Source organism: Brachypodium distachyon, chromosome 1 (assembly GCF_000005505.3).
Source record: "Brachypodium distachyon strain Bd21 chromosome 1, Brachypodium_distachyon_v3.0, whole genome shotgun sequence".
Classification (NCBI taxonomy): Eukaryota; Viridiplantae; Streptophyta; class Magnoliopsida; order Poales; family Poaceae; genus Brachypodium; species Brachypodium distachyon.
The window spans coordinates 11,838,037-11,863,143 of record NC_016131.3 but is presented as its reverse complement, the minus strand read 5'-3'; the positions used below and the strand labels follow the sequence as shown (position 1 = coordinate 11,863,143).

Genomic DNA, 25,107 nt, shown 5'->3' with positions numbered 1-25,107 from the left:
CGCGGTGCGTGCACAGAGCTGCGGGCCTGCAGGATAGGGGAGGTGGCCAGGCTGAAGAAGCTGGCCGACTCGGCGGTGGAGGCGCTGCAGGGGTTCGACATCCCTGTGGCTTCGTTCGATGGGGCAAACATGGGAAGATTCACTTCGTTCTTCGCAGACTTCGTCGGCCGACTGAGCGGCCTACAGAGCTGTGTCACGGCCTTCGGGGACCGGCAAGTCAACCTTGCGGCCGAGCAGGTCACCGGGTAGATTCTCACCCGGGTCCACTCCGCCCACCCCGACTTCCGTTCGAGTCGGTCTTCGACGCCTGTTCGGACGACGAAGAGGTCAAGACCCACCTAGAGGCGGTGCAGGACGTCGTGGACGAGATGGTGGCGCGAATGCAGGGCAAGGTCGACGAAGCCGCTACTGAGGAGGTTGCCGGAGAAGCCCCCGATGCCGAGGATGCCCCTGACACCGACGCAGCCGCCCGGGAGCACCTCCCGCGTAGTTCCCTTCCTGCTCTTTTTTTTTATTTCCCCGCAAGTGGCACGTGACGCCTTAGAACTTTTTATGTTAGCTTTCCTTTGTCATTATCAGTGTTACTCGTCAACTTGTTTTGTCCAAGCTTTGGTATATATCCAATGCTACTTTTACTTGCTTCTTTGCTTAAGACTAGCTTGCCGGGGAGGAGCTTTGTCTTTCTCGTGTTTTAGCCTTGCGTACCCGGGGACTCGCCAACCTCATGCTTGGTCAGACTAGGGACCCGGGACGGACCCGCGGTGCCGACCTAGGACCAAACAGGAGCGGCTAGTCACTCTGCCTGCGGGTTAACTACCCCAGCGCGCACGCCTCCGGGACGGACCCATGAGCCACGTGCGGGGGGCGTCCTCACCCCGCAAGCGTCCTTCCTACGCTCCGGCTACACGGGGACAGAGCTTACCTCAGCAAGCCAGCGTTACTAAAGGGGAAAAACCAAGGACCCAAAATGAGATACTTAGCTTCCCGTTCCCTTTGGACTTGTAGCTCCTTGCTGAAAGCCGTGGCAAGGACGCTGTGGCAGTGCACCCTCCAACGACATGCGCGGAGGCATGCACCACCACAGCGTCTTCGCGACGCCCTCGCCCACTGCATAAGAGATGTGGCAGGGCCGCGATGGTGGGAACACCCTCAGCGACAAGCGCAAAGGGATGCACCACCATCGCCTCTCTGTGACATCTCTTGTTTTCTTGCCCGTTGCTGGTGTTGCACTTGCCCTGGTCTCCTTAAATAGCCAAAGCGCTGCTCTTGCCTCCACACGCCCGGGACCACCAGTCACCGCGTGGAGGCACTGGCCCTGTCTCAGTTTCCTACATCAAGCCTCGAAGTAATTGCCATATATGTACAACTTACTCGCAAGACGATGACACCCGTGACCGCCCCACGAGCGTCACAGTGTGCCTTCGCCTCATCCCTATCCTGCATGTCAGATTCCCGCAGTGCCCAAGGTACATAGCAAAAAAATTCAAAATGTACGAAAAACAATATAAACTGGATAACCTCTTGCCTCCCAGCCCCCGGACATAGAAGAGTCGACCTCAGACATGCGTGTGAGCATCTCTACATTTCCACGGTGCCTCTCTGGCATGTAGCACGTTGCGGACGGGTCCGGCAACTGCTAGGCCTCGTTCCGGGCGTCCCGGCAACGAGCTTGGTTTATTCTGTGCACCTGGAGCAGGAGACAGAAGCATTCACGGACAGCAAAGCACAATATTTACCAATGCAACACTTATCTTTATCCAACTTTGTGCTAGCGGATTACAATCGGGTCTTGCCCGGCTACACTAGCTTAAAGAGGCACGCTGCCGCAGCGTCACCCGTGGGTAAGGCGCCACCGTTTCACAGGTAGAACTTGCGTAGGTGCTCAATGTTCCAACTATTGGACACCGGCAAGCATTCTTCGGTTTCCAGCCGGACAACCCTCGGTCTGGTCACCTGCACTACCCGGAAAGGGCCTTCCCAGATTGGAGTCAACTTGTTCCCGCCTTCGTTCCTTGTATCCGGCGCAGGACGAGGTCTCCAACCTCGAGCCCCCGGGGACGGACTCTCCTGTCGTGATAACGACGGAGTCCCTGATGGTAGCTTGTAGCTCGTACAGCAGCCCGGCATCGAATCTCCTCGATGAAGGTAAGGTCATCAATCCTCTACGTGTGTTGGCTCTTGTCGCCGTACTTGAGCTCGAGGGGCAGCACAGCTTCTGCCCCGTAGACGAGGGCAAACGGAGTTTGACCCGTCGCCCGACTCGGCATGGTTCTGCAGTGACCACAGCACGGGCTGGAGTTCTTCAACCCAGTGTTTCCCGTGGCCTTTGAGCTTGTCAAAGGTTCTCGTCTTGAGCCCCCGCAGCACCTCTGCGTTGGCTCGCTCAACTTGCCCATTGCTCCTCGGATGAGCAACAGAGGCAAAGTGAATCTTAGTGCCATGTCCTCGCAGTAAGCTCGGAACACCGCACTAGTGAATTGCGTGCCATTGTCGGTGATGATGCCGTTAGGCACACCAAACCGGCACACTATGCCCTTGAAGAACTTGATGGCTACCTGCGCCGTGACGGCTCGGACAGGCTCCATCTCGACCCACTTCGAGAACTTGTCGATGGCCACCAGTAGGTACTCATAGCCGCCAACTGCTCTCGGTAGTTTGCCGACGATGTCCAACCCCAGACCGCGAACGGCCATGAGGACGGGATGACTTGCAGGGCTTGCGCTGGTTGGTTGCTCTTCTTGGCGTGAAACTGGCATGCTTCACAGGTCTTGACTAATTGTTCGGCATCGGCTAGTGCTGTCGGCCAGTAGAAGCCGTGCCGGAACGCTTTCCCAGCTAGTGCCCTAGAGGCCACATGGTGTGAGCATGTGCTTCCAGCAATGCGCGCCCTTCCTCTTGGGGCACACAGAGGAGCATGACTTCGTTAGGACGCCTCCGGTAGAGTTCTCCGTCCACCAGGGCGTGCATTTTAGCTTGCCGGGCTACTCGCTCCGCGGCAACGTCTTCCTCCGGGAGAGTCACGTCCTTGAGGTAGCGAATAATATCCGTCCCCCAAGGTGGTGGCTCCTGGCTAGTATATGCCACCAATTTGGCGGCATAGTCTCCTGCAGCTGCAGAGTCACCTTGAGTTGCCGGAGGGGCTTCCCCGCAACTGCCTTGGGGTTGACAGAGGGCTTAGACTGCCTCTGCACGAACACCCCAGAAGGCACCTTGCTGCGTTCCGCTGCCCACCTGGACAGTTCATCCGCAACAAAATTGTCCTTGCGCTTTACGTGCTCAAATCGAAGTCCTTTGAACTTGGACTCCAATTTTCACACTTCCTCCATGTACGCTGCCATCTGGGGGCAGTCATAGTCCTTGTTTATCTGGTTGATCACGAGTTGGGAGTCTCCGCGAACAACCAAGCGCTTGATGTCGAGAGCGATCACCGCGCGTAGCCCGGCAAGTAGTCCGTCGTACTCTGCAGTGTTGTTGCTGGAGTTGGTGAAGTCGAGCTGTATCACAAACTTGAGCTGGTCTCTGGTGGGCGACACGATCACCACTCCGGCACTGGCGCCCTGCAAGCAGAAGACGCCGTCGAAGTACATGATCCAGTACCTTCGTACAATCTGCCGGCAAGGCTTGCTCCATAAGAGATGTGGCAGGCTTGTTCCCACCATCGCGGCCCTGCCACATCTCTTATGCAGCGGGGATGCCGAGCACCCCCTTTTTTCTTCGGTGGACGGCGAGGTGATCGCTCCGGTGATCGCCGGCGTGGCGATAGACACGAAGTGTAGACACAAGAGTTTTACCCAGGCTCGGGTCACCTGGAGGTGTAATACCCTACGTCCTGCTTTGAGTTGTATTCACAAGTTTGAGTGCGTACAGATCACCTGGGGAGTTTCCGGGCTGGCTATTTAGGTGAACGTTGTGCTATGTTCTACTCACTCGGGTTCGAACTGAGCTGAACCCTTTGACCGGTGGCAATGGCCCTCCTTTTATAGACAAGGAGATACCACAGGTGCCAATGCATGCAGCGTGACACGTTGCCTAGACGCGTGTCGCAGCCACACGGAATACACTTTTGCTCATCCACGCTGGACGCCATGCAGCGCCCGGTCCACTGTACACGGTAGAAAAAATGGTTCTCAGGGTAGCCGCTCTAGCCTTGCTAAGCAAGCCTAGGCCTGCCGATAAGACTCATGTCGGTGCATTAAATGCACTGCGCCCGCTGTCTTGTCCTGTCTTCACTGTTCTGCGGGTCCCGCTTGCATGCCCGAGCGCGGGTTGCTGTGGTGCACCTTCCCAGCTAGCGCACCGGCTAGTTGCCGGGAGGCGTTCCTTCGGCTTTCCGGGACCGGGGTTCCCGGGAGTATCTTGTACTCGACCCTTAGTTTTAGCTTCACTAAGGGTCGTCTCCTCGAGGCAGCCTTCCCGGGAGTCCTTCCTGATGGGGCTTCGTCACTGGCGACCCACGCGTCCCGTATCAATGGTACCCAGTGGGCCACTGGTACGACATATATGTTGTTCCATTTGAAAAGTATTATATACTATATATTGCTTCTAATAAAAGCGTTTGTTGCTGAATTCAAAAAGAATATGTCAAGGTCGAACGGCTAAAAAGTACTTCCTCTAATCCTAAATTCTTAACTCAAAATTGCCAAAATATTGACGTATTTATTCTTAAAAAGCGTCTAGATACATGTAATATTTTGACAACAATTTAGGATCGGAGGGAGTAGTATATATCGGCTAAAATCTTCTCCTTTTGTACTACTCCCCCCCCCCCCCCCCCCCCCCGAAGTTGTATATACCACTTTCTCGGATGGAGTATATGGTACTCTTAAAAACTGTATAATTCATTTGTAGGAGGAGTACAAACTTCCGTGCGTATGAATGTCATGTCGTGTTAGTACGCAAGATGGTAATTTCGTACGTTTAGGGCCAGGTGGTGTGTTGTGGCAAATGACTATGAAATTGTAATGGTACTTGACATGCGCAATTCATTTTAATTTTTTTGCGAATTTTGGGAAGCTACATAATTCATGATTTTCCTCTGTCACGCAGGGTGCTTTTTTTTTTGTTGAGAAATCACGCAATGTGCTTGTGTGGGTTATTTCGGCCTGCCTATGAGCTGGATGTCCCTAGTGGACTTTATGGGCTGTGCGTGTTTTATTTCCATTGTTCCATTTCCTGTGGGCTACCCAGTGATCTTTCTGTTGTGTGTGTGTGGACATTGCGGGCTTGTATGTGCTCCAATATAGCGCCGACCTAATGGGCTCATATGCACAACAGAAATCACAGAAAAATAACAAAAGCCCGACTTGACTCCTGCCACTCCTGGCACAAGAAAAGAAGTTGGTTTACCCCCTAAAAAGAAAAAGCAGCAAGCCTCTCGTGTAAAAAAGAAAGAAAACATTTCTATTCCGTTTTTCTTGAAAAGGTGAAAGATCCCCGGCAATTTCTATTCCGTATCACTCCCGTCAAAAAACATAAAATATGTAAAAGCTAAAAATCTTTAGACCTCGTTTGGCTCTTATCATTTTGGTATAGAATTCTAAAATTCATTATGGATTATAGGAACCAACTTGTTTGGCTGCATGAGATTGCGTACAAGAATTCAGTTTGAAAATTCATGGAATCATACTACCCCAATTCCTCTCTAAAACTAAAAGTCACCATTTCTCTGGATTTGCCTCCCATTCTACAAATCCATGGGACAAACAAACATGATTTTTGAATCCGAATTTCAATTCAACCAAATGGAATACTATAAAAAATTAATTTAATTTGTACTCAATGAAATAAAATCAGGCTACCAAACAAGCTGTTATATTTTTGTATATAGGTTGCCCCGTCTTATCTAACTCTCCCTGTCAAAACACAACATGCCAGCATACTTATCTAACAATTAAGAAGATATATATCTTAAAAATAGGTGTCGATAATTATCATTTTTCTAAATGATCATGTGGCGATCACCACCGTTCGAGCACATGTGATCCTCTTGTCAGGAATCTCGTGGTTGCTTCCTGTGGTGTTGCCATAAGAAGGATTTAAATCCATGGCGGGCCTGTTCTTTCGTGAACCACCACCCTGGCCCCTCCGCGGCCTGCAGGACGAATGTATGTATGCTTTGTGTGTGTACTTATTTTAAGTTCAAAATAATGGAAGTTGATAAAAAATATTAAAAGTTCATGAGAAATTGAAAGTTCTTAAATAAATCTAAAATTTATCCTAAAAGTTTGAAAATTAAGAAAACCAAAAGTGAAATGTGAGAAAGAAAAATGAAAGGTCAGAAAACAACCGTGGGAAGATAAAAATAAAAAGCACAACCGCGGTTCTTAAAAGAAAAAAAGAAAAAAAAAAGAACGCCAATACCTCGCGAAGTCCATGCGATACAACGAGTGCCCGATGCAAGGGACCCTACTATGCATCAATCAGTCAGGGCTGAATGCATACATCAGAGATGCATGGGACTTCGGCTAGGACGCTAGGGTGCCCATATATAGACTTTTTTTTTCGAAAAGGAGGTTGAAACCCCCGACCTCTGCATCAAAATTATGCACACAACCAATTTTATTGATTTATTAACAAGTCTAGCGAGAATACAACGATCAATCGGCCCAAAGCCACCAATCTATTCCTACAAGTCCGATGAAGGATGTGGCCATTATCGGGGGCGACTGCCCTGACCGCATACCACCGCCCAACATCTAAATCCGGAGGCCACACAAAGAACACAAACGGGCAAGTGAATTCTTATCGTGTGTCGACTGCGCACGCTCCAGAATCAGCAACCACCATTTTCCACCAACCCATCTTCAGGACAAAGAACGGAGCATTTAACTTGCCAGGCTTGCCATCGACGACGACGCAAACCAGATCCCAGCATCTGACGCCACCCTTCACCGCAAATCTAACATTCCCAAACGATGCCCCCAAGGGGGAAAACAGCACCACGAGCGCCACCATTGTCCAGTCCGAGGACTTAGCTTTTTCACCCGGAAACCTAGAGCGGGGGTGGTGTGTAGTTACCTCAACAACGCTCAAAGAAAGAGAGAGACGTCCAAGGACGTCCTCGTCGTCGTGGTCGGACTAGCCGACCAAGGATTTCTTCCGGTACCCGACCCACACCACACACACACCGCCTTAGACTATCGAGTTGACATTCTCAATACAATTTTTGAATAGAACAAGTCAAAAAAGCACACGAGCTTTCTGAAAAACCGAAGCCGTGATGACAAAACGTAGCTTTTCTTTGCCAAGGCCCTCGCTAAGAGAGACGGGAGATAGGCACAGAGAAATACGACCTGTAAATATATAGCCAAGAATCTTCTTCCATGAACTACCACTTATCAATAAATATTCCATCAGAATGGAGGAAAACACATCATCTGCGAATTACAAAAATATAATTATATCTGCTAAGTTTGCAGCCAAAATCTCCAATCCTACTTTAGGCGTTGCTATTGCCTTAAATTGTGCATTTCTCCTTGTAGATAGATGATGGAGCATGTGGTGCGGGAGGTACTACGGGACTTCGCCTTTTTTTTTTTTGACAGCTGAGGGCATCTTCGCCTTTGCACAGTATCTTTCCGTCCAGCAGCAGAGAAAGCGGAGAAGGGTCCCGTCGGGTTGGTTCTATGCGTCCGTGGTGGGCTGCCACCTCGTACGGCTGCACCTCCCATCACCGGCCGGCGAGCGGCAGCGCGTGCGCTACTGTCTTGGCCCCGAGGACTAGCTCACCTCTACTGCTGCTCTTATCCGTTTCCATTCAATGATTCAAACCCATCTGTTCTTTCCTAGCCTTTCCCATTTCACCAGATAAACCTGACATTTTTTAGGAACCTTTAGGCAAAAATTAATTTACCTTGAAATACTTAACGGAATCTGACCGTTTTACTCGGCGCCAGCCAAGTCGATGTGAGGTTAATTATCTTGGTAAGAACCTGTCAATGTTGGCGCCTTTTTTTTCAAAAAGGCGAAAACACTTCGTCCTCTGCATCGATCAGTGAAAAAAAAACCTAACAGATTCATGAGTGATTGAAAATTAAGAGATCAACACAGTGTTGGCAAATTCAGCACCAATCAGAACAGAGCTCGGCACCGATGACTCTGGTTCTAACCCTTGGGTCTCAGATCTACAAGGAGTCTAACAAGGAGATAGCATCTACGCTGAGAGATTGATCAAGCGGTGTTTTTTTAGTTGATAAAATTGATCATTTTGTCCTGTTTACAGTAAAGAATGGATTTCAATATAATCAAGACTTCTATTTTTTTTCTCGCATTTCTGCAGACAATATCAGACCACGTTGTGTCCTAGAATTACGCTCGTTGACTGAACCGGTATGTAAAATTCTGCGTGGATGTAGTACACAATAACCCCTGATTAAGATCACCGGACCATGTGGTTGGGTACTTAGGTTATGACATCATGGTATAGACTAAACTTACCTTGGTTGATGGGGCTAGCAAATGATCCTTAAAATATGCCGGCCAAGGGGACACATACAGATGCTTGCTTGCTCCCAAAGCAATGATTAATTGCATGCATGCATCCGCAACCCTTTTCACTTTTGCTAGCTCTCTTGCTGCTTGGTTTTCGTAACAAAACAAGCAATTTTTCCCTAGCACTAAGTAAAAAGAGTCGCTTTGTGAGCACACCACGTACATATGAGTGCATGCACCCTAGCTTGCGTGTACGATGTGCGTGTATGTGTCGCCCCAATGAATATCAATCCACACATACAGATACAGTACACACCAGGCCCGATTATAATACATGTGCATGCGCGCGGGCACCATTTATACTACTTGTTTTCAGTGACAACTGACAAGGGTACGGTATGTAGTTATGTACAGTGGAAAGTGCATCCAATTCTGTAAAACGTATCATGAGTTCTCAGCCCCTGCCCATTCTTCTTTGATGTGGTTTTTGCACGTACTTCTGTTAAAGTATATGCGTACTTATACTAATACAAAAAATATATATTTTATGAGCAAGCAATACTGATCTAATAATACTGTTCGTGGGGCTAACGGGCTGGACTATGATAAAAGAAGTCAAACCATGTGATAATTTTGTAAATGCTGTCAGCAACGAGGAAAGGATAGGGGTAGTAATTGACTCGATGGTTAGCCACCTCTACAAGTTTTAATGAACCGAGTTAACTACGACATAGTCTCTTTCTTTTCATAAAGATTGGCACGGTTTTGAACTGAACGGAGGAATTACATATCAGTGCTTACCAACAAATTAATAAGCTCCATTTTTGAGAGAGAGAGAGAGAGAGTTGACAAATTGTGTGTCTATGATCCTATAAGATTTCAATAAAAAATCCTATATCGTTTAGAAAAAAAAATTGTGAGAGCAACGTCGGTGCTATGTAACCTGGAAGTGCTCATCGAGTGTGAGGTGTCACATTTGGAGATGAGGGAGGAGGCGCATTTTGGCTTCCCAACTGGGAAGTGCTCATTGAGTGCATTCGTCTTCAACGCTGTCCTGTGGTTTGCGTGGCTGTTTGAGCAATGGCTCTGGCATTGCAGTTTGTTTTGTATTTTTTATTTTTTGAACTCATGCTTTATCAATGAAAATATGAAATAGACAAACTAAGCTTTTGCCTCGTTTAAAACACAGTACAACTATACAAGAACCCCTTAAACTAGATATGCAAAATTTGAGCTCAGTTTTCTCAATGGATAGAACCAACAATTAAACAGTTCAATTACGAACCTGAAACAGATGTGCGATTAATTAGTGTCAAAGCCTGCATGCAGTGCCCTAAAAAAAAAAGCCTGCATGCAGTGTCGAGCAGGTCCAGCGATGCGCATGTACGCACGCCAGCAGTACTGTCAGTGGTTGCACGCATTGCTCACGCAGAGAATTGCTCCAAAGCCTGGGTGGGGCGAGAGCCTAAACTAGACTAGCTCCTGCCAAAGCTGTCTGCTCTGGGCGGAGCATCTCATGCAAAGGATGTACCCCAAATCCATTCGCCACTGTCTAGTTTGTTTGGCATGCGAAAAGGGGCATGTGAAATATTCTCTCGAGGGCATCATTGCAGCTAGCATTCCATTCCATCTCACTCCATTCCACTATCTTCGGGCAATGTTTATAAAGCCTCCCGTTCTAGCAGTGGCAAGGCAACCAAACACAACTTACCTTTGCCATCTCTCATTTGATTTGTCTCATGCAAGTGTAAAGCCCTGAAGAAAGACATGAACATATAACCGAGAGAAAAAGACAAGCCAAGCTAGAATCTGTTCACGTTTTGCTAGGAGTGGTCACTGGTCAGAGTTTCAGGTCAGTTCCTTGGGATGCTCTTGTTGCTGCTGCTTGATTTCCTTCTCATAAATACCTTTGTGCTGCACGAATTTAGCTTTCTGATCCTAGAACATCGGCACATGTATTTCAATTTATCATATTTTCTACAGAGTATCATCACTTTGTTGAAAGCACCAGTCAAAAGCAAGATCAGATGATCCAGATGGATAATCTTGTGCAGCAGTCAGAGATGGAGCTGCTGAAGATGGCCATGCTCAAGCATGAAGAGACCTTCAGGGAGCAGGTAGATCTCAACAAACGACTTGGTTAATCTACCTACGATTGCATCATATCCGGATTTCTTCCTAAGCCAATAACCTTCTTGTATAATTATCTCAAGGTGAATGACTTGCACCGGCTATACCGCATCCAGAAGCAGCTGATGAGCGGCCCGACTTTGTCGCCAGAGCTACGACCCTGCAGGGGGCAGAGCCGCCGGCACCCACGGCCCCGGCCGCCGGAGCTGAACCTCGTCGGCACTGGCACAGTCCTGAGCCCAACGTCCAGGGAAAGGGAAGATGAGCTGGAGCTCACGCTGGCCGTCGGTTGTGGCAGACAGAGAAAGCGGCGGGACGGCGAGCTCTTCCCGGTGCCGTACCACCAGAGAGCGATGGCGTTTGATCTCCGGGAAGGGATGATGGCGAAGCAGCCGCCATGGCTCCTGAAGTGCCTGAGCCTTAGGATGGCTTGATCGATTTGAGCAATCTGACCAGGAGATAGCAGGCATGCTGAAAGCCTGAAATGCCATCGATCAAGCCATCCTAAGGCTGAGGCAAATTAGATCACCAGTGTTGGTGTCTTGTTTTCTTCTCCTTGATCTGACACTGGCTCATGAATATTATATGGAGAAAGCTTTCAGAAAATGGGGGATTGCAAGCAGTAGCGGACCAGGAGATAGCAGGCATGCTGAAAGCCTGAAATGCCATCGATCAAGCCATCCTAAGGCTGAGGCAAATTAGATCACCAGTGTTGGTGTCTTGTTTTCTTCTCCTTGATCTGACACTGGCTCATGAATATTATATGGAGAAAGCTTTCAGAAAATGGGGGATTGCAAGCAGTAGCGCCCGTGGTAGTAGCAAGCAATGCCATAATTCTACAAATATGGTCCAAAATTGAATAAAAAAACGAAGAATCGGTACCTAGTGACTCTCATGATTAATCTTTTCACCAAACTTTTGCAGCAGAAGTTAAGACATGCATGCAAAAGTAATTGTTAGAGATGTCAAGCAGATATCTGACTACAAACCGCAAAGCTTTGAAGTAAATTTTGACGAAAAGCAACCTCCGGTTGCTAAGCATCTTTTTTATTTGACAACAGGTAGCAAAGCAAGTATGACCAACTGGAACCAGATAAAAAAAGAGTAGAATACATTTTCAATGCACAAAGTGGGTCAATTTGTAGCTGATTCATCCCTGTGTGTGTGGTGAAAAAGGCAAGAGATAAATAAAGAACTATACAACAGGGTACAGACAACAGTATAAATATCAATCTATGTTATGTTATGATCGGTGAGTGCAAGAAATTTTATACCCGATCAGATTATCACAACAAAGAGACGTAACTGAAGCATTTCCAATTTCCATAAGACCTACTCCGTATCTCCCAGTAACAGTCAGTCTCAATTACTCCTTTGTTGTGATAAATCACAACAAAGAGACGTAGCGGAAGCTAGTGCACCACGAGAAAGTAGCAAAAATGCAAAATACAATGTTAGGCACAAAGTTGCAGATCTTGCTTTCCTCTGACATGGAAGTTTTACAGTGTTCGTTTTGTCAGCAAACAATATACAGGAAAAAGATTATGATGGCATCCATGTTTTCCTGAGCATGAAGCGTACATACATACAAAATGGCAAACATTAAAAGACTTGTACCTATTCATCAAAGTTACAGTTCCCTTGTGGCACATATCTGCTTCTGTTCTTCCTCTAATTTTCTCCATGCAGCCTGGCTCGCGGTCCAAAAAAATGTAAGGGTTGGTAATTTGGATATTTTTAGATGATGGGTTCGTGTGATATATTACCTTGTCCCTCTCAATCCTGGAGAGATGTGGCTTCATCGAGTTCCCCAGCTCTACTCCTCCCCATGCATCCAAAAGCTCCTTCTCTCTTGCTCTTCTGCGGTCCTGCTTCTGTTCTTCCTCTGATTTTCTCCATGCAGCCTGGCAAGCAGTTGATAGATTTGTAAGGTTGGCATGCTTGGCACTTTTAGGTTGGTGTAATTGAATCAATTACCTTGTCACTGTCAATCTTGGACAGGTAGGGCTTCGCTGAGCTCCCCAGCCCCTCTCCACCCCATGCATCCAGGAGCTCTTTTTCCCTTGCTTTTCTTCGCTGTTCAGCAGGGTTGAAGCCACTTGTCAGATTTTCTTTTTCAGCAGCAGCAGCCTGTTTGGCTTGCTCAAGCTTTGTTGGACGCTTGAGAAAGATGTCAGCCAGACCTCCGACTGCTTCCTCAGCACATTGTTTATCACTCTTCTTTACAAAGAACATACCACCCTCCTTTTCATGTTTCGTCTTCTCCTTTTCAAGCCTGGTGACATGTTTAACTAAGATCTGGTCTAAACTATCAGATGCTATGTCATTGTCACCATGCTTCTTCTGATCATGCACAACAGTCCTTCCTTGCCCTAATGGATTTCTCTTTTCATAATCCATCTTCTCTCTTTCTAGTCGACTGACATGTTTTACTAAGACTTGATCCAAACTCTCTGATGCTGTCACATTGTTACCATGCTTCCGCACATCATGTGATACAGTACTCTTTTCTTCTCCCAAGGCAATCCTCTTTTCATATTCCATTTTTTCCCTTTCCAGTCTAGATATGTGCTTCACCAAGATTTCATCTAAACTAACTGTGGTGTTGTGACAATTCTTCTGTTTATCTTTCTGCGTGTTGGCTGGTTCTTGTTCGAGTGATTTCCTCTTTTCCATCTCCAATCTATGAATTGGCTTAACAAAGACCTTATCGAGGCCAACATCTAATGCACTACTATCCTTAGTACAGAAAGCTTGAAGCGCTTCAAGCTTGGCAGCTTCAATTCGAGTCAATCTTTTACCACCCTGGCTACGCTTTGCACCTGAGGGTGGTAACTGATGTGAAATTACAGTTTTGTTCTCCTTATCTTCCTGTGAAGAATTACAACAGGCATGGATGCAATTGCTTTCTTCACCTGATCCAATGGAAGCACAACTCCCCTTCAAATCGCTGTTACACAAGGCTTCTGACTCAGCATTGCACAATCCACATTCTCTGTTGCTGGCTTGTATATCTTTCATAGTATACGCTTTAATATCCTTACTCCCTCCTGAAGGATTAACACATTGGTTGCTCTTCTTGGTTTCCAAAGTATCTTTCTCAAGCATAGACACATGCTGATGCTGCACAAGGATGCTACCTATGCCAGAAGCAGATTCTAGTTCTTTTGTGTTGCTGCTTCTAAGTTGGTTCTCGAAATTTTGCTCAACAGGTTTTACTGTGGTACCTTTTCTGTCTGCTTCTCTTGCTTCCTGAACTTCTATTTCGAGTTTTGAAAGATGTTTGACAAGAAACTTGTCCAGACTTGGTAACTCAGACGGGACTTCTTTCTTTGGTCCTTGTATATCAACGAAACTGGCTGCAGTGGAATACCTTCTTGATTGTGATCTGTGTGATGCAGCAGCAGTGTAGTTTGCAGGCTTCGTTTCATAATATTTGCCCCTATCACATTGAAGCGCTGCATTTAGGCCAGATGTGGCAACAATGACGGCCAAAGAGGCAAGGTCATCTTCATGGAGAGCTTTTATCCTTTCAAGCATAATGTTCACAAGATCGTTGGGTTGATGTACTACATTCGTGGTGTTGAAATCAGATGGAAAGATGCTGGTTCTGGAGGTTTTGTTACTGAATTCGAAATTATTTGTTTCTTCATTGTTACAATCACCCAGGTGCTGTTCAGCTTCAGAATTCACATCAATATCTGAAACGGCAGGATTTCGGCTAATTTTCCATAATAGCTCCTTAAACTCTTCTTGGTTTGACGAATCGGGAGAGTTTGCAAGTCGAACAAATGCCTTTTTCACTGCTGCAGCAACCTCCATATCAACCTCAAAACCAGTTTGAAAGGAAGCTGTAACCTTGTGAGTTGATCTTTCATCAGCATAATGTGATGATTCCACCTCATACTGCTTACTTGGACAATCAGGTCTGTCATACATCATCACACCTATTACTCTAGCTTTTTCAAATGCTTCAGTTGCATTTAACTTGGCCTTTTCCATAAGGTCTTCAGCTTGTTTGTTTTGGATCCTGTTACAAAAATGAATTAAAAGTAACACATAAGGACACAAAAGTATTAAATAACACATAAAGTGCAGTAAGCACAAGAGAAGACATGATAGAATCAGATAGACATAATCTCACCTAGCTGTTTGAAGAATTCTACACCATGAAGCTTCAACCATAGCAGCCTTTCGAGCTTCCATTGCCTTTCTCGCTGCTTCTCTAGCCGCAATTTTCTCCCTCGCCATCCTAGTATAGTGAGGATTTGCATTTCCAAGAGTGTCATGAAGGGATGCGGTCATACCATCAGTCTCCTGCAGAAGATAAAAGGCATAACTATAATTATCATCCTGAGATAATAATTCTTAATCTGATTTCCACCTTTTCATGTAACAAGTAGAGAATTTTTTTTGTGGTAGCAATGACTTGTGAGTTCCTGGTCATGAAGAAAACACATAGTTGGGATCCTGCAATATCCCGTCAGTTGCAAACAGAGTGTGACGGAACGTGACCCAGTGTGCAATTATCTTGGACCCACTGGTATAATGTGCGTGTTGTTGCCTCAGCTGGTGCAAAGTGCAAACTATGTCACCTTACCTAGTACAATTGCAATTTACTCTAGAAAACAATAACCAAAGAGTAGCAAATATTTTGTACCATCTATCAAGTACCTGAAGACGCTTTATCTTTCTCTTTAGGTAAGATTCAGTCTTTTTCCTAGGGAACCAATCAATAGGAGAACCACTTCTGTGATTTACGGACTTTTTGAACTGGGACATCGACTTATTCACAGAATTCAAAATTGAGCATCCAAACTCTCTCGAGCCTGAACTCTGCAAGAAAAAAAATGCAGAAAACACTGTCAGCTAAATTCTTCAAATAAAGTAGGCCTGACAAGTAAGAAAGAGATTCTTGCAATGCTTATTGGGCTTTGTTGACGCGTAGTAAATTGAACCTGGATGCTATGTGACAAAAATGTAACGGAGACAAACCCCTGCATTTTACAGGGACAGTCCTAAGAAGCTAACAATCTAAGGGTCACATATGTAGATTTTGTCCACATTGGTTGCCTGTAAAGTTGTCCTATGCAAAGACAAACCATGAGTAATGATTTATTTATAAACTTGCACATATTGAAGAGCCATCTTTAATCTCTACTCAGCCTACCTCAAGCCTCTTAATGGAAGAATTACAGGCACATGGCGTAAACTGGACTCTTTATGTATGCAACAACCTTGAATAGCGATTTTGATTTCTGGATACTTTTAATTGTTTAATAAGATTGAGTGGTCAGGACTATACCTGATGAAGATTTCACCTAGAGTATAAGCTCATGAACATCATTTGACACATTTTCATAGGGCACATTCTTCCTTTTCCTTCTTATAATAATAAGTTTATGATGATGGTTGATTCTGATCAGAAGGATATTTTTATTTTATTAACTTTTGAGTTATGATAGGCTAGAAATAAGATATAAATGCTCACATTTTTTTTCCACTATCAACTTTTGATTTAAGAATATCAGGTGAGTTAACAATACTAGAACACATGTGGCGTTATGCTTTACATATAAAAAAAACAACAGGAAAACAATTTACACCTTCCAAGCCGGTAAGATTAAAACTCTTTGGTGACACTTTCATCATCTTGTGTCATTATAGTTGTGACCTACTACTGGTCCACCCTAGCAATGAACAGAACATGCCAGAGTCCTTGACTCTTATCATTTCAAATGCCAACTCAACACAACAATCAGCATGAATCACCAGATTCAAACTCCCTCAAAAAGTTAGAGGCTAAGGAATTGGATGGTGACAAGGTGATAACATTATTTGTGAGGAATAAATAAGTAGCAATTGCATCAACTACTGACAGAGCACATGAGGCTAAGGATTGGATGGTGACAAGGTGATAACATTATTTGTGAGGAATAAATAAGTAGCAATTGCATCAACTACTGACAGAGCACATATCCGAAATGTTGGACATCAACTTGAACTGAAATCAGCAAAGAATCAGGCATAATGCATTTACCCCAACACCATACCTGGAACCAAGCATAAATTTTTTCTACAAACTACATGATGAAAAATCGCATCTGCATGGCATAAGTTAACATACTACAAACAATTCAACAACTATACGAAATCACATTGGCATGATATGAGTAAAATACTGCAAGCATCTATAGCTAGAAGTTGAAGTGATCCATGTAAAACAACAAATCCTACATAGTCCTGCTGCTATATCAAGGCTTGCATATATCGGAGATGCAGAGTAATTAGAGGAAATGACCACGGAAGGCCAAATGAGAACTAGGGTTTTCATGAGAAATTGGTTGTAGCTATTGTGAAGCACTATGTGCGGAGAAAGGCTGCGAAGCACTAAAGGTAGAAAAATTAGCCCGAAGCGAAGAAAAATAATCCACATCACACCAAACTACCGCCCAAACCCACCCAAAATTCTCCATGCGAATCCGGTACTCTAACCCTCAGCAGCCACCCGCAGTTCTACCGAGGAGAATCGCAGAACTCCAATTGAGTCCCAGGAGAGATAGAGTTAGACCGCAGCAACACCTGATGGAGGAAGGGGACGGGATGTCGAGCGAACCTTGCGGGAGCTTCCGCCGCTGCGGTTGGGGCTCTTCCTCCGGGAGGAGATCGCCGAGAGGCAGCGGGCCGCGCCGCCGCCGCTGGGCACCGTGGGAGTGGACGACGAGGTGGGAGACGAGGTTGACATGGCGGATCGCGATATCGGAGATCTCATATGAGAAGAAGGGGCGAAGGAGAAGGAGAGGCTTGGGATTCAAATGGAAGACGAGGGGATGAGGGACAAGTAGCCGTTGTTGCTGCCGAATGCCGACGACGGGGTTGTCTCAAACAGAAATGCGGGTGTGACTTAGAGCTGGCCAACTGGACCGAGCCTTTCAAAAAGCTAGCCAGCATGGACGGCCCGGCCCAACATAAAGTTAAACGGACCGTGCCAGGCCCGCGACAGAGCTTGGGCTGTGCCTGGGCCTCATCCTCGACCCCGTGAGCCGGCACGAGATTGGCCTTTTTTTTTTGAGAGTACGACATTGCCCTATTGAGCATTATTTTTTTCTTGTATACTCTTTGCGGGCCGCAGGCTAAACGGGCCTAGGCCAGCCTGGTTGGGCACACAGCCATGGCTTTCGCCGCAGCGGGCTGGCCCCACCCGTTTATATGCGGGCCTACGAGCCATGCCAGGCCCGGTTAGCAGCGGAGCTGGCCATGCTGAGCCAGGTATACTGTGACTACCAGTTCTCTGAAGGAACGGCATGTTTAGTATAGTACATAAAAATAGAAATTTTTAAAGAAAAACACGCGATAAATCTCCGTATCTATGGGTATTTTTATTTTTTTGAGATTATATATTATTAAAATCAGGGAAAGCCAGCCATCGAGGCCCAACAGAGTCGACCACGTATTTTAAAGAAGAACACGCGATACATCACCGTATCTATGGGTATTTTTTTCCAAAACTATATATTATAAAAATCAGGCAAAGCCAACCATTGAGGCATAACAGAGTCGACACCCCTCCCCCCCCCCCCTCCCACACACACAAAAAAAAAACACGGGTTACATATCCATATCCATCGGTATTTCTACTAATATAAAGAATGTCAGATCTGTATGAACTATACTATAGATGACTCAAATCAGACGTTCAAGATCATATAAGTCGGCATCGTGCGATGTCCCGCAAAGCCAACATCATGGCCACAAATATCGTCGTCATTGCAGACGGTGGGTGGCTGGGGATGGAGGTGTGGGGATGAGGGGAGGCTGACAGTACTACAGAATCACTTATTTCTGACACGTCGGAAAACTTCTATGCTGACGCAAAGCGGACGCGTCTCTGATCATGTGTCAGAGGTAACCGAAACACTGCTGACACGTTCGAACGCATCAGAGATATGGATTACGTTTTGATGCTTCTCAGGAGCGAAGTGTCACAGCTGAAGTAGCGCGAGGTGAGTACTTGCTCGTAGAAGTGACTCTTCTGACACTTCCTCGTCGGGGAAGCGTCAGAGATGGAGTTTTCTCTGACATGTATTAACAGAACAAGCGTCAAAGAGATTTCTTAGCTCACACTTTGTTAGCGAAGATGAGTCAGAGAACGTTTGTGCGGTTTCAAAAAAAAATTGCACCCGCTGACGCTTTTTCTTCACGTAGTCAGCATCCAGTTTTGCAAAAACTAAATTAAATTAATTGCAATGCGGTATCAAAGATTTTCATTGCATAATACATTTACATTACATACAAGATCCAAGTTAACATACATTGCATATTGCACAAGATCTAACACTAAGAAAGACAATATCTAACACAATCGTGCCATAGATGATCGTTGCATTGGTGATGGTTACCGTGCCATTGCATGCCGTCGGAGGAGGAAGCGCTGAAGACAGTAATGGTGAACGGCGATGCAACGACCGAGAGCAGCAACATGAGGGATGATGGGCCAGCCGAAGGGGGACGATGTCAAGACAGCCGGAGGGGAACGATGTCAAAGCCAGCCACGAAGGGGGACGATATCAAGGCCTGCCGAAGTAGAAGAATCGTGGAGGAGGCGATGGCGGGCACGAGAGCGGTGGTGGACGGAAGTGAAGCGCCTGTGGGCACTTCAAGGCCGGCGTCGTTACCGCATCCTTTCATCGACGGCGGCATCAGGGGTCCGGATGGGGAGCCTTGACGGGCGCAGCCTGCTCTCCACCGACTCGCTCTCCGACGACGCCGTGCAGATGATGGTGCCGACCACAAAGGAGCCGAAAGGGGTGTCCGAGTCAGAGGAGAGTGCGATGTAGTCCTCCGTCGATGAAGGCAGTGGTTGCAGAGGTGTAGCAGACGGACGAAACGGAGGTGCCAGCAGACGCCGCACCCCTGGCCGGATCAGCGGCCTCGACAAAGACGGTGTAGGAGTCGTCGGCAGAGCAGCAGCCGTAGTCGGAGCAGTGGGACGAAGCGGATCTACAAATCCTCTCAAGACAAACCCTTCTGGATGAACGATGGCGAGGTGGATGGAGCTAAAATATAAGAGTTGAGCTAGCTCGTAGTTCATCATCTTCCTCCGTTTGAGGGTATTTATAGGCGGGGGTGACGCTGGGAAACAGAACGGAGGCGTAAGCGATGGACCGGAAGAGGAGGCCATGGACTGGATAAAGAGGTGTGTGTGCGTACTCCCGAGGCGGGTCGCCGGGAGCGCCATGGCTATAGGCTCATACTCTGCTTGATTCCTGAAACACGCTACGTCTCTAAAACGAGGGGCAAACCCGTGAACCTTTATAAGATTCGGAAACTCCTCTGACGCATCCAAAACAGAAGTGTCACTGTATAAACTACTTCTGACGCGTACTTATAAAACGTGTCATAAAACATTCTTCCATCTAACACAACCTGACAAATTTTCCCATGACACTTATACTAGCAATGCGTCAGAGGAGTTGAGCACCTCTGACACGTCCGGCATGTCCACCTTTGACACGTAGGTTTTTCTTTAATTAATTTGTTTGTGTGGCACGCGTCAGAAGTTTGGTTGTGTTTGAATGTGATCATCTCCTGCGCGCCCTTTTATATTCATCATTTCGTCTTCCCATGCAAACCGAATGTATCCTTTGGGCTTCATCGTTTCGAATTCCCAATCAATAACTCGATCTATGTATGCCTATACATATTCTGGCCTGTGATCCCTGCAAAGATCATTCCGGCGGCCTTGATCGATAGAGAAAAATGGATAGCTTCTACATGCAGACATGCCCTGGGGACAGCTTCCAAAACTCGTCCACTGAGGCGGAGAAGAGGGAGCTAGACGGCGACAGCCCTTACCGGAGGCCGCCGGAGCCGGTCTCCTCCGACGAGGAGGAGGTTCGTCGGAGGAAGCGGCGCCGAAAGAACGATCGTCGTCGCCGGTCTGCACGGCGAACCCCGACGCCGCCACCTCCCGAAACCGCCACCGATGCCCACTCTGGCGGCCGCAAAAGGCACCGGAACGACCCACCACCTGCATCATCTCCTTTAGCATCATCTCCACCACCGCCGCCTTCGTCTCCTCCAGCTCCGTCTCCGCCTGCTGGAGCTCATGATTAGGCGCCTCCACCGCCGCCGCCTTCATCTCCTCCAGCACCTCCTCCGCTGGGGTCTCCAACGGTTCCGGTATCACGTCAGGTGCTCCGATCCTTGATCGGTGCACTTGAGAAGTGTACCGAGGCCTTGGAGAAGATAACCATGAGCGCCGAAAAATATTTTTTTTCCTCTTTACTTGTTTTTTAACTTCAATTTCTATATATATATAGAAATATAATTTTTCTCTTTAGTTGTTTTTTCTCTTGTCGGGCACTGGGGAGGTTGGTTATACTGGCTCTTTTGGCTATATATGTATTTTCAATTTTCGATTCAATCATTTCGATCAATTTGTACAGAACTGACCCGCAATTAATTAAATATTAAAACAGAGTTTTAAATTTGTAAAAGCTGAAAAAAAACACCACAAATAGTAATGCAAGAGTGTGGCATCATATCCCCTTGCCTCCTTCGGTAAGAAGTGTCACACATTTGGAGAGCAACTTCTTTGACGCTTATTCACACACCACAGTCAGAGAACAGGACAACACCACAGAACACAAAACACTTCAGACGAGCGTAAGAAAAAGCATCAATGGTGTACTACAGAAACTCTACTCTGACACTTGAACATAGCAACCGTCAGAGAAGTTACTCTCCAAATTTGTGACACGTCTCAGCGAAGGTGAGTTCGCGGTACAGTACTAACTTCTGACACGTCTCTAGTAGAGAAGTGTCAGAAAAGAGTTGTGTCAAAGGAGATGTCACTAAGGTGACGCGTCCTCCAAGCGGATGTCAGAGACGAGCTACTTGCTACGCGCCCTCTCGTGTGTGCTCGCTGACATGCCGTCCAAGAAGCGTCACAAATAACGATCAAGTCTGATGTTTTTTTTTTTGAGTCCGAATAGAGCTTTCTAGAGTAACGGATTCTGTAGTAGTGTGAATCACACCCCGGATTTGGGGGGAGGGAGGTAGGGCTGGCTAACGAGCACGCTCAGTTCGTTAAGAGCTCGGATCGTTAAGATCGTTATCGTTAACGATCTAATACGATTGTTTGGCTCGGTTCGTTAAAAGCTCGTTAAGATAAATAAAAGACATTCTAGTCTAAATTTTTTGGCGTGACGTGTTTGCTTGGGATAAATTTTGACATGAAACAAAATATATCAGAAACTGAACATGGCTATAAAGATTGAAACACAACAAAAGAGAAATAATAGCACAATTCTAGCAGCAAAATAAGTTTCAGTAGCCACTTACAAGTGATGTACGGGACGAGCTCGTTAACAAGCTTAACGAGCGCTCGCCGAGCTTGTTCGTTAAGATCGTTAAGCTTAACGATCTGAAAAGAAAGTTCGGTTTGATTCTTTAGTTAACGAACCGAGTCAGCGATTGTTTAATATTGTCGAATTTCGATCTTCTCGTTCAGGCCTGCAGGCCTAGAGGGAGGGCAGCCCCGGGTTTGATGGACTGTATTTTTTTTCCATTGCTTGGTCGGCAATGTTTTACGATATTTTATACGCTTGATATATAGGAGTAGTTTAATAAAAGGGTTAATGTTCGCATCAGTGGACACAGAAAACAACGACGATCGAGATCCGGCAATTAATGAACGCTGTATATATACCCATGTGAATCACATCTCCCTCTCGGCACATGCATCAATAGCACTACCCCCGTTTTTTAGGGAATATTAAAGCCCGATCTGTGACGAGAGTCTTATTGTTTTTTTAGGGAATCTCTGATAAGAGTCTATATAACCTAGCCTTCCTCCAGCCCATGCATCTATAGCACTACCCCCGCTTAAGAACACTTCCGGCAGCGACATACGTACTACAGTCTACAGCTAGCTCGATCGATCGGCATCAAACTCCGAAAAGCAAGAGGCAATGGGCTCTGCCCGCACCGAAATGGTCGTCCCGGGCGCGGCTGGCGCTGGCGACGAGGAGGCGTGCATGTACGCGCTACAGCTCGCAGCGTCGTCTATCCTGCCGATGACGCTGAAGAACGCCATCGAGCTGGGCATGCTGGAGATCCTGGTGGCCGCCGGGAAGACGCTGTCTCCGTCGCAGGTGGCCGAGCGGCTGCAGGCGAAGCCCGGCCCGGACGCACCGGCCATGCTGGACCGGATGCTGCGGCTCCTGGCCTCGTACAACGTGGTGTCGTGCGAGGTCGAGGAGGGGCAGGAGGGTCTCCTCGCCCGCCGCTACGGCCCAGCGCCGGTGTGTAAGTGGCTCACCCCGAACGACGACGGCGTCTCCATGGACCCGCTGGCCCTCCTCATCCAAGACAAGGTTTCTATGGAGAGCTGGTGAGCAAGCATAAATATATATCGATTCACTACTCATTCACATCTAATCTCACTCCGTACGTAGTAGCCTGATTGACTTCATTTATACAGTAAGTCCTTTTACCTTTTCTTCATTTATACAGTAATTTTGCCTTTCGCTGGCTCTTGTGGGGGAGTCCGTCCGTATCGCGCAACTGTGTAGTGCTGAAATAAATCTTAATAATCCTAAAACACGATGACATAACGCACCAACGATTTGCATGCAGCGGCGTGAGCACATGTACATGAGACAAGATCATGCTAAATGCACACAGGAAACAAAGGCAAAATTTTCCAAAGATCACTATTGATGGCATCATTACTTATAGTACTCTCATTATTGGGCCATCTTCACCCAAGAGCTCCTATGCTTGACTGCATGCATGCATTCATGTCATGGCACGATTGGTGACGCACTAGCTTCCTTTTGGAATATCACTGAAACTAGTGGCAACCAGCAATTTCATACAAGTAAACTACTCCCTCCGTTCCATAATTCTTGTCGAAATATTACATGTATCTAGACGCTTTTTAGGAATAGATACATCCATTTTTGGGCAAATTTGAGACAAGAATTATGAAACGGAGGGAGTAGAACATTGTAACAAGCGCGCGAATATATAAAATAACAGCTCAATAGTAAAGCATCTCTCCGATATGTTAATATCAATTTCACATGATGTATTCTTGGAACTTATATGTAACTACTAGCTAGTTGTAAACTGAAATCTAGAATTGATAAATAATTTTTAGGTACCATTTGAAGGACGTGGTTCTTGACGGCGGTCTCCCATTTAACAAGGCGCATGGAATTATAGCTTTCGAGTACCACGGCAAAGATGCACGATTTGACCGTGTGTTCAACGAGGCCATGAAGAACCACTCCACAATCCTCACCAAGAAGTTCCTTGAGTTCTACACAGGCTTTGATGATGTTAAGACCCTCGTGGATGTTGGCGGCGGCGTTGGGGCTACCATTCGTGCAATCATCTCAAAGTACCCACACATCAGTGGGGTCAACTTTGACCTCCCCCATGTCATCTCTAGTGCCCCTACGTGCCCCGGTGTGCAACACATCGGCGGCGACATGTTCAAAAAGGTGCCCTCTGGTGATGCTATCCTCATGAAGTGGATCCTCCACGACTGGACCGACGATCACTGCATGATGCTGCTAAGAAACTGTTATGACGCACTACCTGTGGGTGGCAAGTTGATCATCATCGAGAGCATCCTGCCAGTGAACCCAGAAGCAACGCCTAGGGCACGGATGGCATTTGAAGATGACATGATCATGCTAACCTACACTCCAGGGGGGAAGGAGAGGTACAAGAGGGAGTTTGAAGTGCTTGCCAAGGGCGCAAGGTTCGCGAGCGTTAGGACAACCTACATCTATGCCAACTCCTGGGCCATTGAGTACACCAAATAGACACTTTTCACATCTTCTCTTGGATACCTCGAGACAAGAATCTGCATAAGTGGATATTTACCCACCATCTTTGCGTGACTTGAGGTGGCTAGCTTCGACGCCACTTCGTCATGTTAGCTTCATTTCATCGTTTTGGCTTCTTATTTTGTATGAACCTATTGTCCATATAGGTTTGCTGAACATTTTTCCTTTTATTCTGTTTGGTTGTGTGCATTCCAATGTAATGGTGAGGAGAAACTCTTGTATTGGTGACATGGAAATAAAATATGCACTATCTAGAAATACCGCCAAGCTGATGTATTGCCGAAACATCGTTGCACTTTAGTAGGACTATAATTCACATTTCTAACAGGCATGGATACAGCATCTATAGGATAACTTCCATCTTGATAGTTCTTTCTAAGTTCCGTCTGATATCCATGATCTCTCTTGATTTGTAACTGAATACAGAAATCAATGGGCTCGGTCAAGTTAGCTATAGGCTGTGCCATATCAACGACTTCTACGGAAGGTGGTAAGATGATATCTTGAGCAGTTATGCATCTGGGACCTTTGACGCAAATGGATAATCTTTTATTAAATGTATTGAGGTTGTGGCTGGCAAAACAAAAGCCTGATAACATTGTAGTATGTGTAGGAGTGGACCCAGGATTTTGACAATTGGTAATCAAAATTGTTCTGAAAATTTGGTAGCAAAAATGGCAAC

The 25,107-nt window shown here is 46.5% G+C and overlaps 3 protein-coding genes across 3 annotated transcripts; 2 read left to right on the top strand and 1 right to left on the bottom strand.

Annotated features, from left to right (window-relative positions):
• The first annotated feature begins 9,999 nt into the window (after nt 1-9,999).
• Nucleotides 10,000-11,445, top strand: LOC100842907. Its single transcript, XM_010234464.3, has 3 exons — nt 10,000-10,282; nt 10,414-10,547; nt 10,644-11,445. The coding sequence occupies exons 2-3, from the start codon at nt 10,458-10,460 to the stop codon at nt 10,992-10,994; spliced, it is 441 nt and encodes a 146-aa protein (XP_010232766.1). The 5' UTR covers nt 10,000-10,282; nt 10,414-10,457; the 3' UTR covers nt 10,995-11,445.
• A 569-nt stretch (nt 11,446-12,014) lies between these two features.
• Nucleotides 12,015-17,424, bottom strand: LOC100842601. Its single transcript, XM_010231233.3, has 6 exons — nt 17,177-17,424; nt 15,235-15,396; nt 14,705-14,877; nt 12,538-14,590; nt 12,327-12,464; nt 12,015-12,250 (listed from the first exon to the last, which is right to left on the bottom strand). Exons 1-6 carry the CDS (start codon nt 17,330-17,332, stop codon nt 12,191-12,193), a joined length of 2,742 nt encoding a protein of 913 aa, XP_010229535.2. The 5' UTR covers nt 17,333-17,424; the 3' UTR covers nt 12,015-12,190.
• Nucleotides 17,425-22,449: 5,025 nt separating this feature from the next.
• Nucleotides 22,450-24,970, top strand: LOC100842290 (tricetin 3',4',5'-O-trimethyltransferase). The gene is made up of 2 exons (XM_003559638.3): nt 22,450-22,957; nt 23,729-24,970. Exons 1-2 carry the CDS (start codon nt 22,536-22,538, stop codon nt 24,399-24,401), a joined length of 1,095 nt encoding a protein of 364 aa, XP_003559686.1. The 5' UTR covers nt 22,450-22,535; the 3' UTR covers nt 24,402-24,970.
• The last annotated feature ends 137 nt before the right edge of the window (nt 24,971-25,107 follow it).

Coding starts and splice junctions, on each gene's coding strand:
- LOC100842907 (XM_010234464.3), top strand. CDS start 10,458: ATGATCCAGATGGATAATCTTGTGCAGCAGTCAGAGATGGAGCTGCTG. Junction 10,548..10,643: donor AAGAGACCTTCAGGGAGCAG/GTAGATCTCAAC, acceptor AATTATCTCAAG/GTGAATGACTTGCACCGGCT.
- LOC100842290 (XM_003559638.3), top strand. CDS start 22,536: ATGGGCTCTGCCCGCACCGAAATGGTCGTCCCGGGCGCGGCTGGCGCT. Junction 22,958..23,728: donor AAGGTTTCTATGGAGAGCTG/GTGAGCAAGCAT, acceptor AATAATTTTTAG/GTACCATTTGAAGGACGTGG.
- LOC100842601 (XM_010231233.3), bottom strand. CDS start 17,332: ATGAGATCTCCGATATCGCGATCCGCCATGTCAACCTCGTCTCCCACC. Junction 14,591..14,704: donor AGAATTCTTCAAACAGCTAG/GTGAGATTATGT, acceptor TTTTTGTAACAG/GATCCAAAACAAACAAGCTG. Junction 12,465..12,537: donor CCAAGATTGACAGTGACAAG/GTAATTGATTCA, acceptor ACTGCTTGCCAG/GCTGCATGGAGAAAATCAGA.